Consider the following 13,663-nt stretch of genomic DNA (forward strand, 5'->3'; position numbering starts at 1 on the left):
AACTCCTGACTTCAGGTGATCCGCCCGCCTCAGCCTCCCAAAGTTCTGGGATTACAGGGATGAGCCACGCACCCGGCCCTGGAGAGGTTTTTAAAAGATGGCAGAAGGCTGTTTGGAGGAGTCCACCCCCATCTCCCCTGTGTAAAAGGAAAGCGGAAGAGAGAACCACAAAGAGGGCCTGGGGGAAAGCCGTGGAGTGCGGCGATAAGGGCTTGTGTCCAAGGGATTCCTGGTCACTGGAATCCCTATCAGGCCTGCATTTCCTCCTCACCCCCATCCCCTTCCTTGCCACTGGCTTAGTCCTCCATGGGGCTAGAAGAGAGAAGGACGGAGTCGAGTGGCACCCTAGAAGACGCTCTGTGCCTTCGGAGGTCTTTCTGCCTGCCTGTAAGCCGGGGTTGGTGCTGGGGCAGGAGAGGGGTCTGAGGGAGGGGAAAGAGCCAAGGACCTGGAGCTAGTAGTTTAAGTTCTGCAGGCAAGGGTGGGAGATGGGAGTAGGGAGGACAGGAGGTGTGGATGCTGTTTCTGGAAGCGAAGCTGCAGGGGGAAGGGGGCTGGGGCCTGGGGGGATGCTTTCAGGGGCTGCAGGGGGGTCCACTCAAGGCTCCCTTGCCCACAGGTCCTCATGCCTCTCCTCCTCTTGCTGCTCCTGCTGCCAAGCCCCTTACACCCCCACCCCATCTGTGAGGTCTCCAAAGTGGCCAGCCACCTAGAAGTGAACTGTGACAAGAGGAATCTGACAGCGCTGCCTCCAGACCTGCCGAAAGACACAACCATCCTCCACTTGAGTGAGAACCTCCTGTACACCTTCTCCCTGGCAACCCTGATGCCTTACACTCGCCTCACTCAGCTGAACCTAGATAGGTGCGAGCTCACCAAGCTCCAGGTCGATGGGACGCTGCCAGTGCTGGGGACCCTGGATCTATCCCACAATCAGCTGCAAAGCCTGCCCTTGCTAGGGCAGACACTGCCTGCTCTCACCGTCCTGGACGTCTCCTTCAACCGGCTGACCTCGCTGCCTCTTGGTGCCCTGCGTGGTCTTGGCGAACTCCAAGAGCTCTACCTGAAAGGCAATGAGCTGAAGACCCTGCCCCCAGGGCTCCTGACGCCCACACCCAAGCTGGAGAAGCTCAGTCTGGCTAACAACAACTTGACTGAGCTCCCCGCTGGGCTCCTGAATGGGCTGGAGAATCTCGACACCCTTCTCCTCCAAGAGAACTCGCTGTATACGATACCAAAGGGCTTTTTTGGGTCCCACCTCCTGCCTTTTGCTTTTCTCCACGGGAACCCCTGGTTATGCAACTGTGAGATCCTCTATTTTCGTCGCTGGCTGCAGGACAATGCCGAAAATGTCTATGTATGGAAGCAAGGTGTGGACGTCAAGGCCATGACTTCTAACGTGGCCAGTGTGCAGTGTGACAATTCAGACAAGTTTCCCGTCTACGAATACCCAGGAAAGGGGTGCCCCACCCTTGGTGATGAAGGTGACACAGACCTATATGATTACTACCCAGAAGAGGACACTGAGGGCGATAAGGTGCGTGCCACAAGGACTGTGGTCAAGTTCCCCACCAAAGCCCATACAACCCCCTGGGGTCTATTCTACTCATGGTCCACTGCTTCTCTAGACAGCCAAATGCCCTCCTCCTTGCATCCAACACTAGACTCCACTAAGGAGCAGACCACATTCCCACCTAGATGGACCCCAAATTTCACACTTCACATGGAATCCATCACATTCTCCAAAACTCCAAAATCCACTACTGAACCAACCCCAAGCCCGACCACCTCAGAGCCCGTCCCGGAGCCCGCCCCAAACATGACCACCCTGGAGCCCACTCCAAGCCCGACCACCCCAGAGCCCACCTCAGAGCCCGCCCCCAGCCCGACCACCCCAGAGCCCACCTCAGAGCCCGCCCCCAGCCCGACCACCCCAGAGCCCACCTCAGAGCCCGCCCCCAGCCCGACCACCCCACAGCTCACCTCAGAGCCCGCCCCAAGCCTGACCACTCCGGAGCCCACCCCAATCCCGACCATCGCCACAAGCCCGACCATCCTGGTGTCTGCCACAAGCCTGATCACTCCAAAAAGCACATTTTTAACTACCACAAAACCCGTATCACTCTTAGAATCCACCAAAAAAACCATCCCTGAACTTGATCAGCCACCAAAGCTCCGTGGGGTGCTCCAAGGGCATTTGGAGAGCTCCAGAAATGACCCTTTTCTCCACCCCGACTTTTGCTGCCTCCTCCCCCTGGGCTTCTATGTCTTGGGTCTCCTCTGGCTGCTCTTTGCCTCTGTGGTCCTCATCCTGCTGCTGAGCTGGGTCGGGCATGTGAAACCACAGGCCCTGGACTCTGGCCAAGGTGCTGCTCTGACCACAGCCACACAAACCACACACCTGGAGCTGCAGAGGGGACGGCAAGTGACGGTGCCCCGGGCCTGGCTGCTCTTCCTTCGAGGTTCGCTCCCCACTTTCCGCTCCAGCCTCTTCCTGTGGGTACGGCCTAATGGCCGTGTGGGGCCTCTAGTGGCAGGGAGGAGGCCCTCAGCTCTGAGTCAGGGTCGTGGTCAGGACCTGCTGGGCACAGTGAGCATTAGGTACTCTGGCCACAGCCTCTGAGGGTGGGAGGTTTGGGGACCTTGAGAGAAGAGCCTGTGGGCTCTCCTATTGGAATCTAGTTGGGGGCTGGAGGGGTAAGGAACACAGGGTGATAGGGGAGGGGTCTTAGTTCCTTTTTCTGTATCAGAAGCCCTGTCTTCACAACACAGGCACACAATTTCAGTCCCAGCCAAAGCAGAAGGGGTAATGACATGGACTTGGCGGGGGGACAGGACAAAGCTCCCGATGCTGCATGGGGCACTGCCAGATCTCACGGTGAACCATTTTGGCAGAATACAGCATGGTTCCCACATGCATCTATGCACAGAAGAAACTCTGGAAAGTGATTTATCAGGATGTGAGCACTCGTTGTGTCTGGATGTTACAAATATGGGTGGTTTTATTTTCTTTTTCCCTGTTTAGCATTTTCTAGTTTTCCACTATTATTGTATATTATCTGTATAATAAAAAATAATTTTAGGGTTGGGAGTGATGGCTCATGCCTGTAATCCTAGCACTTTGGGAGGCCGAAGCGGGTGGATCACCAGAGGTAGGGAGTTCGAGACCAGCCTGGCAAACATGGTGAAACCCTGTCTCTACTAAAAATACAAAAATTAGCCAGGCGTGGTGGTGCACACCTATAACCCCAGCTACTCGGGAGGGTGGGGCAGGAGAATCGCTTGAACCTGGGAGGCGGAAGTTGCCGTGAGCCAAGATCGTACCACTGAACTCCAGCCTGGGTAACAGAGTGAGACTCCGTCTAAAAAAAAAAAAAAAAAAAAAACTTCTGGCCGGGTGCAGGGGCTCATGCCTGTAATTCCACACTCTGGAAGGCTGAGGCGGGTGGGTTGCTTGAACCCAGGAGTTTGACCCAGGCTTGGCAACATGGCAAAACCCGATCTCTACAAAAAATACAAAACATTAGCCAGGTGTGGTGGCGTGCACCTGTGGTCCCAGGTACCTGGGTGGCTGAGGAGGGAGGATCACCTGAGCCTGGGAGATGGAGGCTGCAGTGAGCCCTGAAGGTGCCACTGTACTCCAGCCTGGGTGACAGAGTGAGAGCCTGTCTCAAAACAACTTGGTTTCTTTTGGTGAAGAGTGGCTGGGGCACCTGTAATGAGAATTCACAAGGCTCCAAGTGCCCTACCCTGGTCACAACTACTTATCCAATAGACCTCCAGTTACAGCCTACACTTCCCCTGCCTGGGGTGCCTCCTCTCCTCCAGGGCTGGCCACCCACCAGGCCACCCCAGGCATCAGATCCAGCTCAAAAATTGCCTTCCTGGAGTTTAATGACAACTGCTGGGACCTACCTGGCAGCAGCCTGCAGTACTAGGGGCAAAGGTGGGTGCCTGCTTTGTACCTGCAGCCTCGGAAGTGCAGCTCTCCTCACTGCCCAGGTCAGCAGGACAGCAAGGGGTGGACCCTGCAGCATGCACCATCTTGGTGTGACTGAATAGTCTTGGGTTTCCTGCTCTCAGGCTGGGACACAGGCAAATGGAACCCCATTTCTTTTCTCATAAATCCTGCCATTCTCTAAACACACTGGTGTGGCTTCCTCTCCTGCCTTGTCTCCAGCCCAATCCAAGGCTTGGGGCCCAGAGAATGGGACTATGGAGACCCCCATCCCCCTCCAGATGGTTCTGAAGATCTCCCAAACCTGAAAGTCTGACCGAATCTCTCCCCAGGTGGAGGACCAACTCCTGAGCTTGGCAGTCAGGGAGTGCCAAGCACTGACCCCATCTGACAGTCCAGCTTCATCTCAAGGGAGATACCTCACAGTCTGTGCTCCAACTATCACAAGCCTATAGATCACCTGCTCCCCAACAGTGTTTTACTCTAAGCCTTTGCCCTCAGTCCAGCCAGGTGTGCTATCCTTGCCCCATCCCCAGCCAGTCTAACCACTCAGTCTGCAAGTCACTACTCCCAGGCGAGGCCAGGTGCTCCACGTTACCCTGCAACACTATTGCTACACTCAGTTTCCCAACTGCTCCTGTATAATCTTGTCTTCTGGACCAGGAACTCCTTAAGGACAAGGTCTAGGCTTCAGGCATCTCACAATAGCCACCAAGGCGCAGGACAGTGTACACGGAGGCAGCAGCAGGGGTGCCAGGATGCTGAGCTCCACCTCTTCTGCTGATGAGGCTCTGCCAAAGGGACAGCTCCCACCTGCTGCCTGCCTGTCCCCTAGCCTGGCAAGCACTCCTCAGTTTGACCTTCCCAAACTCTCTTGTGCCCCAAGAGGTTTTAAGGCTCCTTGAAGGCTGGCCTGGGAACCACACATCTTCTAAAGAAATGGACAAGGTTCTCACTCTCCCCAGCCAAGGACCCAGATCAGGTCTCTGGCCAGCATTCCCCTTTCCTCAAGCTTCCAGTGCCCACCCGCTTAAGCCCTGGCCTTCCACCTGCACTGCCTCCAGCCCACAGTGGTCTGACTTCCTCTCTAAGTCTCTTTATTTCCTCCCTCTTTAGGCTGCAGAAGCAGTCATCAGACCAAGGGGCTTTTCCTGGGGATTATGTGAGATGATCTGGGCATCTGTGGCATTCTTGGGCAAGTGGCTGGAGGAAACACACCGGGCCTGGGATTTGAGTTTTTCCGGCCCTGTCAGCTGCTGTGGCATGACAGATTTATACAGCATTTGCAAAAAACCAGCGGCTGCTTTTTCTTTAACAATTTTTCTTAAAAACTCCAGTTCCTATTCTCCAGCTTCTTTGTCCAGTCTCCTCCCCTCTCCTAGCCACCCCCCAGACTCTCCAGATTTGGGGCTGGTGTCATCAATCCAATTTATTAAGTCCTCAATGAGGGGGAGGAAGGGCCACATCTCCCTCTGCAGGCCCTTTGACCATCTTGATGGCTTCTGCTCCTCCCTGTCCCCTCAGCTCTGCCTTGGTTTCCCCACTGACAAAGGGGATCTTCTGCTGTCCTGTGTGCCCTGAAACTAAAACCCAGGGGGACGCCAGAAATCCTCAGGAAGTTTTCCAGCTCCCTGCAAGAATAGCCAAGGACAGAGAAATCACAGGATCAGGACGAGCAGGGCAAGCTGGAGCAGGGGGTAGAACAGACCAAGTCCTTTACCGCAGAGGAAGAAACCACACTGTGGAAGGGAAATAAATAGAGGGGTCCAGGGCAGCAGAGCCCAGGCCCCCAGGGCGCAGTGGCTATAGGCGCAGCAGGCGAGTGGGAGCCCCCGGCCGCTTCAGCCACTGAGGAAGAGACGCTTGTAGGCCTTGTTCATCTGCTCCAAGAAGATGAAGGTGAGGACGGTGTGGGGGCCCAGGCGGGCATAGTACGGCGTGAAGCCCTTCCACAGGCTGAAGAAGCCCTCGTAGCGGACAACTTTGAACAGCACGTCCTAGACACAGACAGGCAGGGCGCTGGGGCTAGGACTCTAGGTCCCCATCCCCCTCACCCAGCTGCCTTCACACCTTTCCCAAGGGATCCGACACCCCCTCCCAGGCCCCCAGAATGGCTTCCTCACCAGCCCGTTCTTGTATTCCGGCTTCCCATCAATCATCCGCATGTTCTGGATTCTGCAGGAGAGGATGCAGGGGCATGAGAGACCGAAAAGGCACCCTCCCACCCACCTCCAGGCCCAGGCTGCACACTCACCGGGTCTTGGCAATGTCCACAGGCATGGAGGCAGCAGTGGTGACAAGACCGCTGATCATGCTGGCGCAGAAGTGGCACAAGATGTTGTCAGAGAAGTAGCCTGGGGGAGGTGAGGCAGGGGTGGCAGTCAGCTCAGAGGTGGCTCAGGCCAGGCTGGGAGCTAAGGGCCCAGCTCTGGATCTCACCTGAGTCCAGTAAGAACTGCTTGGATTGGGAGTAGGAGGCAAGCTGGGCAGCATTGACGACGACGGCCCGAGCCATGGTAGGGATGCAGCCCTGGAGGGAGGGGAGCGGGGAAGAGTCAGAAACCCCTAAAACCAGACCTCACAGCCCCCAGGTCTCCAGCCCCTCCACTCACCCGCCACAGTGTGAGGACACCCTCTTCCCGGGTGATTCGAATCAGGGCGTTAAACACATTTTTGTAGCCACGGCGCTGGTCAGCTGGAAGCCTGGTGGGAAGGCAGAAAGAGGTCAAGATCAGGATTGCCCACAGGTGCAAAGAAAGGAAGGCCAGAACAGGTAAACACTCTACTCCAGATCTGGGATAAAAAACTGGTCCTTTCATTCTAGATTCGAGGGAATGGGGCTGGGGTTAGGTTCAGACTTGGAACTCACCGGCCATCAGCAGTCATGCGGATAAGAGCCACTTCGGCTGGTGTTCCCACAAAGGCACCAGTGGCACCTGCGGTCATGCCAATCACAGCCTTCAGCAGAAAGCCAGGGGGAGTACCATCAGCCCCAGTCAGGCGCTCAAACAGCACGGTATAGATGCCAAGGCGGGTAGTGGTGTAGGTGGCCTGACGCAGCAGGCCAGCCGACAGCCTGAGGAGCAGAGGGGTCAGCATATCAGGCCAAGGTCTAGAGCTGCCAACCCACAGCCTACCCTCCATCCTGAGGCCCCAATACCCAGTGTAAATGCCCCTCAGGCCTTCTGCCTTCAGGATACTGGTGAGGGCATGGAAGCTGGTTTTGTACTCTCGAGTCTTGGCCCCTTCCCCGCTCAACTGCATCCGGTTCTTCACCAGGTCCAGGGGCTGGACAAAAACTGTAGCTCCCATCCTGGGGGAAGACAGAGGTGGCGTGAAGGGCCAGGCATTCCAGATCTACCAGTGCCCACTGGAGCCTGGCAGCAAGAGGTTACAAAGGTCAGGGCCTGCCATGCGATTCAAGAATCAGGATGCTGGTGAGCATGTGTATAAGAGTCCATATGTACACCAAGTGCAACGGGTCTGAAAAGTCTAGTTGTCCAGTAGGGGCCATGCAATGAAAGTGCTCCAAGCAGCTTCATGACAGTCAAGCAGTGACCTGGGGCTGCACGCAGTCCGACACAGGGAGGGGAGGAAGGGGCATCCAAGATTTAGGACTCCAGGTAGTCCTGCAGGAGCCATTTAATGGCCTGGAACCCCCTGCCGCCCGGCCGAGCTTAGCAATGCGCTGGGAAACTCAGCTGGCCCGGCGGGGGTTGTGCAACGACCCTGCATGCAGTCCATAAGGGTCCTGCAATGGGGCCCTAGCAGCCCATCGGGGAACTCGCAATACGCTGGAGATCGCGCTGACCCCGTGCCGGCACAGTTCACTGCAACAGACCCAGAGATGAACCGGGCCCGCTTCGTTTTGCCCTTCCCTTCCTCCTCTTTTCCCATCCCTGGGGCCTGAGCTTACCCGGCCAGGCCCCCAAACAGGAACTTGACGGACTTAGGGGAGGTACGGGGCTTCCCGTCTATCCCGCCGGCCCCGGCACTCGCCGTCGCCGCCATCGCCACTCAATGGCCCTCGGCTCCGGGTCCCGTGCGCGCGCGGCCCCGCTCGCGCCCAAGGTGACACCGCGCGCGCAACAGAGCGAGGGCGCGCGCAACAGAGCGAGGGAGCGCGCACGCCCCTCCAGCTCTCAGGTCCGACACCCGGTGGAAGCCGGCGCGGGCGCAGGCGCGCAGCGCAAAGGCGGCCGGGAGTAAGGCGGAGCTGAAGGAGGAGCTTGATGGAAGTGTGCGAGAAGGGGCGTAACTGATTTGGAAACCAGAGGAAAGGCGCTGTTTTCACCGAATTAGAATCGCGGGAAAATAGAGAAGAGTTTGTTTGAAGGTCTCGCGAGATCGAGTGAGTACGGCTCGCCAAGTTGGAGCGCTCTCGCGATAGACACAGCAAATATTCAGCTGCGAGGGGACGGGAGAGGTGGTGAGCACTCTCGCGAGATTTGAAGGAGCGGCGGAGGCCAGAGGGAGGAGAGGTTTGTAAACTAGGAGGCTCCGGGTTTCCGGGCACTTTTATTAGGTCGTCTTCTGGGCCACCAGTGCCCCTTCCATCTCCACAGGCAGTCCCTCCATCGCTAACCTTTTTTTAACCGGCCTTTTAGGACCGGAAGTCCTTCATCTCAAGCATCCAATGCTGAAAGCGGCCTGATTTTCTCTACCGGAAGCCCTTTTCCAGAGGCTGGGAACACGGCCCACCTAGCAGGAAGTCCCACCTCCTTGAGCTCCGCCACCTTTCCCGAAGTTTTTCTGTCACCTGTGTTAGGCTCCGTCCCCTTTCCCCGTTTTATCCCCGTACCAGAAAAGGATACATTTAGTGCCTCCCACCCAGCTCCACTAAACGGGTTGGATATCTCATTCTTTGAGTCGGGGTTCCTTCCCCGGCGCCCCCATGTAGCTGGGAAGTGGGACCTGGGGGTGGTTGGACCCCTGGGATCCTAAAGGAGGGGCAGGGAGGGCGCAGAACTCCGCTTCTGCCCCTTTGTACCAGGACGCGCGGCCTCCTCAGCCTCTTTCCTCCCGCTGCCATGCACCCTGCAGCCTTCCCGCTTCCTGTGGTTGTGGCCGCTGTGCTGTGGGGAGCGGCCCCGACCCGGGGGCTCATTCGAGCGGTGAGTCTGAGGGACGGATGGGGAAAGGGCGCTGAAAGGAAGGGTTGCAGGCTGAAGGGGAACATCGCCTTTTTACTCCGCAGACCTCGGACCACAATGCCAGCATGGACTTTGCAGACCTTCCAGCTCTGTTTGGGGCTACCTTGAGCCAGGAGGGCCTCCAGGTGATTTTCTTTCTTTTCTTTTCCTCCTTCCCTCCCTTCCTTCCTTCGTTCCTTCCTTCCTTTTCTGTCTTTTTTCTTTTTTTAGTATTTCGCAAGATCCTCCATCCTAGGCTGGGGTTGGGGAGGTTTGTCCTGGGTGAAACTGGAGGTAGGAAAATGAAGTTAGGAACTGAGCACGTCTAGTGTAGAACCCAGAATCTAGAGGGAGAAGACAGAGTGTCCACCCCTGGAACTCCGAGGTTATCAGGGAGACTGAAAGTGGACGAAGACAGAAGGCAGGATCAACGGTCCTTATCACGAAGGTCTCAGGTGCTAGTTATTGCTTATATGACTTTGGGCAAGTTAATCTCTCTGAGCCTTAGTTTGTTTTACTGTAAAATGGGATATTAGAAGTTTTCCTAGGGTTATTGTGAAGATCAAAGTAGATACGCAATTTTGGTAGTACTTCATCCCAAAGACTGCCACATAGCAAGAACTCAGTTGGGCCTTAGTAGCAGTCGAGTTGTTTGTGAGATGGATAATTAGAAAATTGAAGAGGCCGGGCGCGGTGGCTCACATCTGTAATCCCAGTTCAAGACCAGCCAGGCCAACATGGAGAAACCCTATCTCTACTAAAATTGCAAAAATTAGCTGGGCGTGATGGTGCACGCATGTAGTCCCAACTACTTGGGAGGCTGAGGCAGGAGAATCACTTGAAACCGGAAGGTGGAGGTTGCAGTGAGCCGAGATCGCGCCACTGCACTCCAGCCTGGGTGACAAAACGAGACTCCATCTCAAAAAAAAGAAAAACAAAAAGAAAATTGAAGGGAGGGGAGTGTGTCTGTATGAGTATGTGCTGGAGAGGGGACTGTGAAACAGAACTTGAGAGAAAGTGACATGGGTGGTTTGAGAATTGAATTACAATCGGAATATTAGAAGGCAAAAATAATTGCATTAGCTTGCAGTATAGGGTACAGATTAGCCCATCTGGGACAGCGAGAGGGATGATGGGAGAGTTTGGTGAAGGGATGTTTTATGTCATTGCCTTTTCAAGAGGCTAAGAGAAGGTTGTGATGGTGGGATGCTCAGACCCCAGGAAGGAGGAGGAAGTGAGGATAGAGGATGTGCAGCATGTGGGCTGGTGTGTTTGGTGGCCCCTGTAGAGAGCAGAACCCAGAAAGGAGAAATCTCACTGTTGTTTGCTTCCATCCTTCAGGGGTTCCTTGTGGAGGCTCACCCAGACAATGCCTGCAGCCCCATTGCCCCACCACCCCCAGCCCCGGTCAATGGGTCAGTCTTTATTGCGCTGCTTCGAAGATTCGACTGCAACTTTGACCTCAAGGTTGCTGAATGAGGAAGGGGAGCTGGGCAGCTGAGGGTAAAAAAAAGGCACCAGGAATGAAGACAGGTAAGGCCCATGATGGCTCCTTGTCCTCTGCCTTGTCTCCCTAGGTCCTAAATGCCCAGAAGGCTGGATATGGTGCCGCTGTAGTACACAATGTGAATTCCAATGAACTTCTGAACATGGTGTGGAATAGTGGTAAGGCTGGGGGAATCTATACAGCTGGGCTTTCAGTAGGACCCAGAGATGGTGGGAAGGCTGAAGGCCTCAGGAAAAGAAGCCAATCCTTTAGGTGGGGTGGGGCCAAAGTGCAAGATGCCAGGGTTCCCAGAGGATTTGAGTAGAAGGTTGTGAGTCCCCAGAGTAACACCTTGATCCCTGCAGAGGAAATCCAGCAGCAGATCTGGATCCCGTCTGTATTTATTGGGGAGAGAAGCTCCGAGTACCTGCGTGCCCTCTTTGTCTACGAGAAGGGGTAGGACATGTACCTCCTTCCCATTCTTCCTTCAGCAAGCAGTTCCATGCCAACCTGGAGCCCAGGCCTCCTCATTACCCGAACCATTCAGCCTCCTGTCCTTCCTTCCCTGCCTCTTTGACTTTCTTCCCATTCCTGTCCCCCCCTATGGGCTTTGTCCAGAGCCAGTTACTTTGTCCCTCTTTTTTTCTCCCTTTGCCTTTCTCGTCCTGTTGAGACTGGTCATCCTTTTCCCAGGGCTCGGGTGCTTCTGGTTCCAGACAATACCTTCCCCTTGGGCTATTACCTCATCCCTTTCACAGGGATTGTGGGACTGCTGGTTTTGGCCATGGGAGCAGTAATGGTGAGTAGCTGAGGGAACATGATGGGAAGCACTGAGGCCTGTGAGGCCAGACTGGATCTGGAGTTGGGAGATGGGAGTGGCTTGTCCTAGATTGTCTAGTTTTGTTCCTAAGCCTTGTCCATCCACCCCCGCTTCCCCCAGATAGCTCGTTGTATCCAGCACCGGAAACGGCTCCAGCGGAATCGACTTACCAAAGAGCAACTGAAACAGATTCCTACACATGACTATCAGAAGGGTGAGGGGGTTAGGGGAGAAGAGGGCTTTTCCCACAGTTTACCTGGTTCTGAAGGACTTTGAGCCCAGAAGATAGGGTATACAAAGATGGCAGTGGCCGGGCACAGTGGCTCACGTAATCCCAAGTGCCTCTAATCCCAGTACTTTGGGAGGCCAAGGTGGGCAGGTCGCTTGAGCCCAGGAGTTTGAGACCAGCCTGGGTGACATGATGAAACAGAAAAGTCCCAGCACTTTAGGAGGCTGAGGCAAGTGGATCCCTTGACCCCGGGAGTTCAGGCCAGCCTGGGCAATGTGGTGAGACCCCATCTCTATAAAAAAATAAAATTAGCTGGGCATGGTGGTGTGCACTTGTAGTCCCAGCTAATTGGGAGACTAAGACAGGAGAATCACTTGAACCAGGAAGGCGGAGGTTGTCGGGGGCTGAGATTGCACCACTGTGCTCCAGCCTGGGCGACAGAGGGAGTCCCTTTCTCAAAAAAATAATAATAAAAATAAAGATGGCAGTAGGAAGGTTTCAGCTTGAGATGTTGTCTTTTCTTATGTTTTTACGCATACATACAACGAAGACGGGAGAGGAGATGGAAAGCAAAGATGATTAAGTGAAATAATTGTGGGAAACAATAGAGGGACAGACTTTGCTTATAGGGGATGTGGAGACGGCAGAAAAATGGGAGGAATGGGGAGGATTCAGTTAGAGAAGGAAGAAACCGGTACCAAGGGGCTGGGGCTTTAGGCCCTGGGGCCTCCAGTGCCCGTATAAGGCTGTGGCAGAAGCCCTGCCCATTTCCGTTCCTTCCACTCCCTATCTCCACCCTCACACCTCCCCAAAAACCCACTTCCCTTCTTACCTCTGCTTCTCTTTGCTTGTCCCTTCTAGCCCTAAATTCTTCCATGTTCTGCCCTGACCTTATCCTGCCTACCTGTCTTATCTCTTCCACTGGCTTTGTAGGTGAGGGAGAATTTTTGCAAGGCTTTAAAAGCCTTAGCCCTGGGTCATTGTGGCTCAGTGAAGGACTAGATTATTTTCTTTCTGTCCCAGGAGACCAGTATGATGTCTGTGCCATTTGCCTGGATGAATATGAGGATGGGGACAAGCTGCGGGTACTCCCCTGTGCTCATGGTGAGGCCCTCACTGCCTGCCCATGCCCCTCTGCCACCAGCAGCCACCAGGTGCTTCACCTTGTTCCTCTCTGCAGCCTACCACAGCCGCTGCGTGGACCCCTGGCTCACTCAGACCCGGAAGACCTGCCCCATTTGCAAGCAGCCTGTTCATCGGGGTCCTGGGGACGAAGACCAAGAGGAAGAAACTCAGGGGCAAGAGGAGGATGATGAAGAAGGGGAGCCAAGGGACCACCCTGCCTCAGAAAGGACCCCACTTTTGGGTTCTAGCCCCACTCTTCCCACCTCCTTTGGTTCCTTAGCCCCAGCTCCCCTTGTTTTTCCTGGGCCTTCAACAGATCCCCCACCATCCCCTCCCTCTTCCCCTGTTATCCTGGTCTAATAACCCCCCACACATACACTTCTGGTGACCTATTTGCACAGACCGTCGTCTTCCCTCCAGTCTTCTGAGGGATAGGGGACATTCCATCCCAAGCTTCTCCCTTACCCACACCTATCCTTTTGAGGGGCTTTGGGGTGGGGCTGGGGCAAGCAGAGGGACTGGGTCTTCACTTCTTGGGCTAATAAAATTGTTTTTTTGTGGACTAAGGAAGGGTAAGATCATTCTCACACAGGTGAACTTAACCCTTTGGTGGAATCACCCCTTTAGCCATAAGGAGCAAGGGAATGCTGAGAGACACTAACCTATAGTCATGGGGACAGCCCCAGCAGGCATTTGCTATGACTCAGAAGGGGGAGCCCCACCCACAAGGATGACTCAAGTAGCCGTGCCTTGCCTGCAGGCCTGCACCCATTCTCTGGTCCAGATGGCTCTATTCCATTATCCACCAATTTGACCAGCACACTGAGGACTTAGGCCTGGAAATGCCACTGTGGAGGGGCAGGGCCACCTGGCCAGAAGCTCAAATTCCTGCACCTTGTAGTACCTCAACCTC

At 55.1% G+C, this 13,663-nt stretch overlaps 3 protein-coding genes across 11 annotated transcripts; 2 read left to right on the forward strand and 1 right to left on the reverse strand.

The window, feature by feature from the left end:
• Positions 1 to 237: 237 nt before the first annotated feature.
• Positions 238 to 2,714, forward strand: GP1BA (glycoprotein Ib platelet subunit alpha). Its single transcript, XM_523557.8, has 2 exons — positions 238 to 387; positions 620 to 2,714. The coding sequence occupies exons 1-2, from the start codon at positions 307 to 309 to the stop codon at positions 2,621 to 2,623; spliced, it is 2,085 nt and encodes a 694-aa protein (XP_523557.5). The 5' UTR covers positions 238 to 306; the 3' UTR covers positions 2,624 to 2,714.
• Positions 2,715 to 5,369: 2,655 nt separating this feature from the next.
• SLC25A11 (solute carrier family 25 member 11) lies at positions 5,370 to 8,012 on the reverse strand. Its single transcript, XM_523558.9, has 8 exons — positions 7,875 to 8,012; positions 7,119 to 7,271; positions 6,828 to 7,034; positions 6,571 to 6,661; positions 6,398 to 6,488; positions 6,213 to 6,312; positions 6,082 to 6,133; positions 5,370 to 5,955 (listed from the first exon to the last, which is right to left on the reverse strand). Exons 1-8 carry the CDS (start codon positions 7,967 to 7,969, stop codon positions 5,800 to 5,802), a joined length of 945 nt encoding a protein of 314 aa, XP_523558.1. The 5' UTR covers positions 7,970 to 8,012; the 3' UTR covers positions 5,370 to 5,799.
• Positions 8,013 to 8,150: 138 nt separating this feature from the next.
• On the forward strand, positions 8,151 to 13,316 carry RNF167 (ring finger protein 167). 9 transcript variants are annotated; one of them, NM_001280416.1, is given in 10 exon segments: positions 8,151 to 8,309; positions 8,566 to 9,072; positions 9,156 to 9,236; positions 10,432 to 10,557; positions 10,668 to 10,755; positions 10,942 to 11,032; positions 11,270 to 11,375; positions 11,517 to 11,610; positions 12,652 to 12,729; positions 12,806 to 13,316. In NM_001280416.1, coding segments are annotated over 9 exon segments (1,053 nt in total). In that variant the 5' UTR covers positions 8,151 to 8,309; positions 8,566 to 8,988; the 3' UTR covers positions 13,111 to 13,316.
• Positions 13,317 to 13,663: the final 347 nt, after the last annotated feature.

The sequence above is a fragment of the Pan troglodytes genome, chromosome 19, assembly GCF_028858775.2.
Source record: "Pan troglodytes isolate AG18354 chromosome 19, NHGRI_mPanTro3-v2.0_pri, whole genome shotgun sequence".
Classification (NCBI taxonomy): Eukaryota; Metazoa; Chordata; class Mammalia; order Primates; family Hominidae; genus Pan; species Pan troglodytes.